The 8,572-nt window shown below is 28.8% G+C and overlaps 2 protein-coding genes across 11 annotated transcripts in view; one reads left to right on the top strand and one right to left on the bottom strand.

Moving 5' to 3' along the window:
* Positions 1 to 8,572, top strand: part of LOC100574854 — a 276,000-nt gene that overhangs the window by 201,667 nt on the left and 65,761 nt on the right. The window lies entirely within an intron of this gene.
* Positions 5,119 to 8,572, bottom strand: part of LOC115033032 (limulus clotting factor C-like) — a 31,088-nt gene continuing 27,634 nt past the window's right edge. For 3 of the 6 annotated variants that reach the window (XM_029489200.1, XM_029489198.1, XM_029489201.1), the window contains one exon: positions 5,119 to 5,835. In XM_029489200.1, coding sequence (XP_029345060.1) covers positions 5,651 to 5,835 — 185 coding nt within the window. In that variant the 3' untranslated portion in view covers positions 5,119 to 5,650. The remainder of the gene's footprint in view (positions 5,836 to 8,572) is intronic. The other 3 variants (XM_029489199.1, XR_003839398.1, XR_003839399.1) reach the window with 3 other exon arrangements.

Here is an 8,572-nt window from a genome sequence, read left to right as displayed (position 1 = left end):
GCATATTAAAGTGAACTTATATATAACTTGGATAAATTCACGACAAATGGTCCGACCTCTCTGTAGCCTAAATTAATTAACTGATTTACACGGGTCGATCAATATACTTTGTAAATGATACTTTTATAAATGTCGAGTTGATCAGAAGATTACAGCCTGATCAACATGCAAAAATATTAACATAGTTATTAATCAATACGCTATTTTTTTCAAGAATTCGACAATGTATACGTTGTATACGTCACTGCGTTTGTGTTGGCCACCCATATTTCTCTTTCCAAGAAAACGGACTAAGATTTCAGTATAACTTCCGCCACATGTCGGTTGCAAAGGACAAAATACACCTATTATAAAATCATCAGAATCACTCAGAATCGCGTTTTGCGTATACAATTATAATCTTATACATTAATATCATTGGATTAAAATTTATTACCATCCATTACAGTGACCCACTTGTAACCTACTGTACAGCAGAGCGACACCCACTTTCCCTTCTTTGACAAGTCCACGTAATTGTGGATTACACCAAGTGGTATTTTGATAATTAAATATACTGTATATTGGGACAAACAATTCAATAAAGTTATTTTTTAATTTCATAAAATGTATTTACAGCCAAATCGATACTTAAATTATAAAAAGTCTAGGCATTACTATACGTTCATCAATGAATAAGTGATCATATATTATGCCGTTAGCTTAAAAATTAGAGTTGATCGACTTATTATGAAACTTGATGGTAAAAACATTATCTGTATTTTATTGGATGTTTTTTTACGATAATTTAGATTTAAAGTGAGTTATGAGCATTTTAAATTTACATTTATTATACACTCATAACTCACTTAAAAACTGGATTATCATAAAAAAACTTCCAACAAAACACAGATAATGTACTTACCATCATGCTTCATAATAGGCCGATTCACTCTAATTTTTAAGCTAACGGCATATAACTTGAAATTCTGAGTGTAAATTTGGTATGTTACGCATATTTTGTAAGATGGAGACAGTAGAGACATTTTATAAGTGGTGTACTGGCGTCCTCATAATTATTAATTAGACACAGCTGTATTGTTCTTTATTTTATTTGTTTTTCCTGTTATAATATATTACTTTTTATTGTAATATTGTATAACTCTCTATCTCCAACTCAAGCTTTGCTTATAGAAGGTATTGAAAAATCATAAAATCTAATATGCATAATCATAAATGGTTATTTAAAAAATAAAACAAAAAAGGTGGGCAAGTGGATGTCGCTCTGCTGTACAGTAGATTACAAGTTGGTCACTGTGTAATGGATGATGTTAAATTTGAATTTTAAAATATAATAACATTGTATAAGAAAAACGATTATGAGCGAAAACATTCAGTCAGTCTATGATATTATTAACTACCTATATTTTATGATATTGAGGTGAATAAGGTAATTTATATATAACATAGGTATTTACATGGATTCTTGTTTTTAGATTCTTGAATTACAACAACATACAAAATCGCTACATGAGAAATCGAGTGAATATCCAATCTTGTAAAAATTTGAGCTTCAAACGCTCACAAAAATTTAATTTGATTTGTTTGTAGCCATTTTAGATTCTGAAGGGAATGATGAATGTATTGATTTTACATTATGATGTGTTTTATTTTTATTTTTGTGTCTGACATCACATTTTAGGACAGTAAAAATGCTTACATTTTTTTCAACAGTATTTTTTATGATAGAAAAGTGAATTTAGTTGGTTCTTTGGGGTCAAAAGTAAAAATTTCCCAGTAGTTTTTAAAAGCGCCGTGAAAAACAAAAGAAAAAATACATACAAGATCTTTGTACTTAACCTTTATTTATAAAAAAGTGCATAGTTAAAATATAAAAACTTAAAAATGTGAAATATTAAAAAGTAAAAGTTTATTAACATTAATGATTCAAGATCACGATTTGATCAAATCATTTAAAGTATTTGCACAATTCAATTATGAATTATTTCTTATAATCTTACGAGCTTAAAACAATAAATATAACCTAATAACCACTTATCTACTCAACGTATTTTCATGTGCTTCACGATAACCTGGTAATAGGTATAATTACATATTATCATGTAACCATGAACCATGATAATATTATAGATATTACCTATCTATAATCGTGGTAATCGTGCACAGAACAAAATTAACACAAATAACAGCTGATCTATGATTTTTACCTAATCGTGAATCAGCCTAATCAGCATCACCGCAATGTTTCGTACCCGTAGCCCGTAGGTATTTTGTAGTGGCCAGTGCGGACAAGAGGATTACATGCAAGTATGCGTCATATGACGAGTGACAGTAATGATCCAATTACTTATAATAAGTACTTGTAGTGAGTAGGTACAACGGTTATCATCGATATACCTTGAGGTCGAACAATATCGAATTAATTACCTATAGCTTCTGGTCTTTGTAATTGACAGTCCTGTAAAGTATTTAAATAAAAGTATTTGAGTAAAAATATTCAAAATAATACTTTTTTAAGTATTGAATAACTTTTTAAATACTTTCAGCATGAAGTATTTTGGATGGTATTTTAAATAGTTTTTTTTGTATTAAACACTTTTTGGTATTGAATACTTTGGTTTTTTTATTTCGAACATTTTATTTTTATTCGAAATAATTGGTTGAAAAAATATTATTGTCAACTACAATAATATAATAATAGTTTTATTTAATATTCTGTATTTCTGTGTTAGCCGAAGCCCAAAGGTTTGTGAAAACCAGATTTCTAAAAAAAGTTATTGAATATTGAATAACAATATTCCTTCTAAAACTATTAGATAACTATTAGATTACCTACTTCCTATGTGTTTATATTACGATAATTAGAAACCCACTTTAAAAACCAAAAGTATTTGAAAGATAAGTATATATTATATTATGTCTAATACATAGACTGATATACCGTCTCCGCTCAGAATCGTTTTTCTTATACAGTGATATTATATCATTGAATTCAAATTTAATACTATCCATTATGCAGCGATCCACTTTTAACCTACTGTACAGCAGAGCGACATCCACTTACCCACCTTTTTTTTTTTTTTAAATTATGTGTAATGCCTTGAATATCTTGATGGAAGAAACAATCCAGTGTAGGTATTTCGGTTATATAAGGTACATTGAATATACTTTATTATTAAATTTTGGAAAAATTGTTGTCATTCCTACAGTGTCCGATAATCAGCACGTATTCCGCCAACACCTAAGTTCTTTTGGGTCGTTGACTGCCCGCATACAACAAAATATCAAAAGTTATATAAAGAATGTTTTTACTCTCAAAATAATGCCAGAAATATATTTCAGCACTACACATATAATATGTATATTATAGGATACATTAATATGAAATAATAAATCAGCAAAAATAATATTTTTTCTTTATTTCTAAGTGTGTAATCAATATATTATTTCTAATCATCTATATAACTGAACACGTTTAAAAGAAGAAAAAATATTTCTCATAATTTCATTGAAATATTTCAAATTCAGAACCCGAAGTATACGTGTATAACTATTAATAGTAACTTAATAATGAATCATGTAAATAAGGTTATAATTTATATTATAGAATAATTAATATAAATAAATTATAATTGAATAACATTCATAATAAATGTTAGAATTTAATTATTAATAATTTAAAAATGTTACGTTCAGGCGCAAAGCTCTGGTTTTTATCTACATTTTTATCTTAATACTTTAGAAAAATATAAAATATGTGGTATTACAGTAACAAAACATTATTCATGAAAATTTATTCCTGATGACAACACGGTGGGATACAAACAAATAGCTAATACGGCATAGGCAAATGGGCGAGACGCCTCTATAAATATTTTCTATTATATTATAAACCATTCAATAAATTTGAATTGTATACAGATTATAATTATAGTGCTTTTAACTTTAATTTAAACTTATTAATAATAAATATGAATAGAAAAATAAAAACTAGATGAGTCTGTGCAACGTAAACTTTGGGTTCATTCATTAAATATAAATCGTGAAAAATCACAAAGATACATATTTTGAGTATTACCGGATGTCCATAATATTGTTTAATGAACTTTTGAAATATATACGGGAATATAATATTACCAAGAAAATACGTCTTTTCGGAATGTAATTTCGGTGGAAGAGCGTTTGACAGTGACATTGAGGTGAGCGATATTTAAATATTTTTTTCTTATTCAAACTAAGAAAATAACATATAATTAAAACATAATATATATATAGTATAGGTACCACGTATATATTCTAAACTTAAATGGGTACATACAAATATAAAACCAATATTTGTTTAGCATTACATAAATATAAAGCCAGTCTTGTAAAGTACTTTAGTAAAAGTATTCCAAAAGTATTTTAAATACTGTAACATTTGTATAATGGTGATGATTACATTTTTATTAGTTTATTAAAATTTTTTTAAGTATGGGATCCCTAAAAATAAATGCTCCTGGTTAGGTTAGGTTAGGCTAACCTTTAGGCTAATCTCAAAGTGTCTTTGCCCTTTGGTGTGCAAGGCTGAGTGGCTGACCCTGATTAGGTATACTTATTATTAAAAAATCATTACATTTTGAACTGCATATTTTTCAACTGCTATTGTAAGAATAATACAGGCTGTAGCAGAAAGACCTGACAGATGAAATTAATTTTATTTTCATTAATATTAAAACATTTTCTTTTATAATTTATGGTCACTATTGCGCTACACTTATAATATAAAAAAAATATTTATATTTTTTAATACTGATAATAAAAGATTGGATTCTATTTAAATTTTTTCGAAAAAAATAAAATGGCCTATTTGGAAGTCTGATTAAGAATAATTTTGATACTAAAAAAAATTATAATAAAACATTTTAGAATTTTTTTTAAATACCAACATTATTTTGAGTAAATCAATTGAGAACTTAATATAACTTTTTTCAAAATATTATTTTTCGGGATTTCCTGACATGAGTATATTATTTCTTAAATTATTTAGTAAAAAGCAATTATTATTTTTCTTGATTTTCTGCCATTGAATTGAAATATTCAAAAAAAATTTTTATACCTACTGACTCCGTTAACATATTACCGAAAAACAAATTGACTTGTATTACCATTATAATCACAACTTGACAACTTGTTATGACATTGTGTTCTGTTTAAATTAGGTTGTTAAAAAATATATATTCTTCCTCAAATATGTCAGTTATGAATGAGAAGCTTTCATTAACGAAACCAAGTCAATACAAAAACTAAACAATACAATTGATAAAAAGTAATACTAAGACTAGTAGATATTTCAAATACAATGGATAATATGTACATAATAATAATTATGTAACAATCAGTGTACAATGCAAAATATTGGTATAAGCTAAAAATGTCAAATTTAATATGTTTAAATTATACATTTACTTGTATAATGCTTAGGTACTACCTATGTATTAAAACATACGTACATATTACGATCAATTTAAATGAACAATTAAAATGAACTTTTAAAATTTGTTACATATAAGTGATTCCCTATTTCTATATTTTTTTTGCAATTTTTAATATTGATTAAATTTATACAATTGGAAATTATTTTATTAAAATTACCATAATCTTATTAGACTTAATTATGTTTGTTAAACAGTCCACGAATCCATTGAATGTGGTACTTAACTTCTGTAAAAACTGCGATCGAATTAGTTGTATTTGGATCCTTGATACTTACTACTCCAGTTAAATAATAAGAATCAGAGTGGAGAAAGCATAATCCTGCACCGCTATCTCCCTTACTCACTCCTTGTCCTGAAACTTGAATATTTCAGGGCTTAAAGCAAATATTATAATACCGTTTACCGTTATATGGATATTAAACGTTATGATGGAATGACTGTTTAACGTTATATATAATTTTAACGTTATTCAACTTAATCGTTTAAACGTTTTAAAAATTTAAACGTTATGAAGCGTTTAGCGTTATCTGATGGATATAGCTTGTTTCCCACACAAAACAGAGTGATTGAAAAATATAATATTACAAAAATAACCATAATGTATATTTTACTGGTAGTTATAATTTTATAAATATTTTTTATTCTGGCAATTATAATATGTTTCAATCGTTTATCGTTTAGCGATATGTTATCCGTTAATCGTTTCAATCGTTTATCGCAGCGGTTCCCAACCTGTGCACTGCGGTGCCCAGAGGGCACCGCCAGCTTATTTCAGGGGCACCGCGGCTCGAGAGTGAAAAAAAAATATTAAATATGATATAGTATAATATAAAAAATATTTTAATAGCTGGAGCAATCGCTAAAATAAAGGAGAAATCAAATGAAACTACTAGTAGTCATTGCATACTTCATAGACATGCTCTAGCAATGAAAAATATTCCTCTTTGTCTAAAACAAATTGCAAGCTCGCATTAGCATTATTAACGAGATTTCTGAACATCTCAAACAACTGAAAAATTAATTTAATAAATATTTTCCTACAGATCGAGAGGTGTTTTTAAAAGACCGTGAATGGGTAGTTAATCCATTTTCAGTCTGTGGAAAACCCTCAAGCTTGTCTTCAATCGAATATGAGAGTTTGATCGATATTACTTCAGATTCAACATTTCAATCCAGCTTCAGTAGCAATTCTTATGTTGAATTTTGGCTAAATTTGAAAAATACAAGTTTTGATAATTTGAGTCAAAAAGCAATAACAATACTCTTACCTTTTGCTACCACATATTTATGTGAGACAGGATTTTCAGCCTATGCGGCTACTAAAACCAAATACCGGAACCGTCTTAATGTAGAACCTGACCTTCGTATCCAACTGTCAAAAATTGAACCAGATATTGCCAAACTTTCAAAAAATTAGCAGACACAAAACTCTCATTAATTTTTAACTTTTAAAGCAGTATTTTTTTTCTTTATTTTCAACCATAATATTGTAATTTGTTTTCAATATGTACAATAAAATTATTTAAATCGGTCAACAATGAAAACAAGTGTTCATTTTTATCATGTTTTTCATAATATTCACAGAGGGGCACCTAACTAAATTTGGAACAACAAAAGGGCACCGCCGACTAAAAAGGTTGGGAACCGCTGGTTTATCGTTTACTGGTACGTTAACTGTTATTCGTTTCAATCGTTTATCGTTTACTGGTACGTTAACTGTTATTTGTTTCAATCGTTAATTGTTTACCGATTTCAATCGTTTTTTGATATGTTTAACGGTATACTCATAACGTTATAAAAACGTTTTGAAGCCCTGAAATATAATACGGTAATGGAGATATATAACAGTTATGGAGTATTATTTTTATCCCGCGGCAACTTAGACCATTGGGAGAGGGGAGGGACTGTAAGTTTTAGAACGGTAGGTGAGTGTTACACGTGGGTGTATTTTGGCAGAATTTCGAATAGAGCACCCGTAGGTTTCTGCCATGCCCTGGAGTGGGGGATGGCGGCACTTGTTCTCCGGACACCGTGACTTGCCCGGAGAAAAATGCCACCCAGTGGTCGAGAATCGAAACTGCGACCGGCAGCGCCGCAGCCGACGCGTTAGACCGCTCGGCCACCTCGTCCCCCGGAGTCTAATTGGGTAGTAGGTAAAATATAGATATAAGATTTACTTATTAATTTATTACGTAATAATACACATTCCAAATAAAAGGGTCTTTTCAGGACCTATTTCAGAACTATTTCGTTGATAAAACAATATAAGAAATATATAGGTATAGTTTATTTTATGATTATTTAATAATACTTGAATTAATGAAATTTATGATCATAATGTAATATACTTTCGTCAAAATTCACGATCTGGACAAATTTCAATATCTGGATAATATATATAGTTCATTATGTAATAAGTGATATCACTATGTCAATGCGACATAAACATTTGATTATTGTCAGCTACGTAATGTACTATCAATCATGACAAAATAGATAGGTATCAGGTATGATATAAACATAACTAATATTGGTCGATAACGCGCACCCCTTTCGCACTTCAGCAAGAACTGTGATGTAAGCATAGACCTTATACTAATAGACGGAACATCCAGTGGGATGCGGGTGGGTGGGTGGTGCGGTTTGTGTTACAGTTGTAGTAAACCCAAAAGCTATAATATTGTTTTAAATAAAATAATATAGAATAAATAAATTATACATACAGTATAATTTATTTGTAGTAATGTAGGTATTGATACGGAATATAAAGTAAGCCTAAATAACAGGAAACGTAGGCCAGAGGTGAAAACAACAAGTTGTTATAGCTAGTCACACATTAATGAAATTCAGCAATATTAGGGATGTATTAATACCCACAGCTATAATATGATATTAAACAATATCATGTAGATATTATACATTTAGTATAATTTATAATAGGTAATGTAGGCATATAACGGGAAGTGTAGATCAGAGGTGAAAACAACAAGTTGTTTTACCTAGGTCCACAATAATGCAATTCGACATTACTAGGGAAGTAATATTAGAATATAGCTATCACGCCACTAGTACGTCACTGTTAGAACCCACATAAA

The sequence above is a fragment of the Acyrthosiphon pisum genome, chromosome A2, assembly GCF_005508785.2.
Source record: "Acyrthosiphon pisum isolate AL4f chromosome A2, pea_aphid_22Mar2018_4r6ur, whole genome shotgun sequence".
In the NCBI taxonomy this organism is placed as follows: domain Eukaryota; kingdom Metazoa; phylum Arthropoda; class Insecta; order Hemiptera; family Aphididae; genus Acyrthosiphon; species Acyrthosiphon pisum.
Note: the sequence above shows the minus strand (reverse complement) of the source record. Positions and strands in the feature narration are given on the sequence as shown.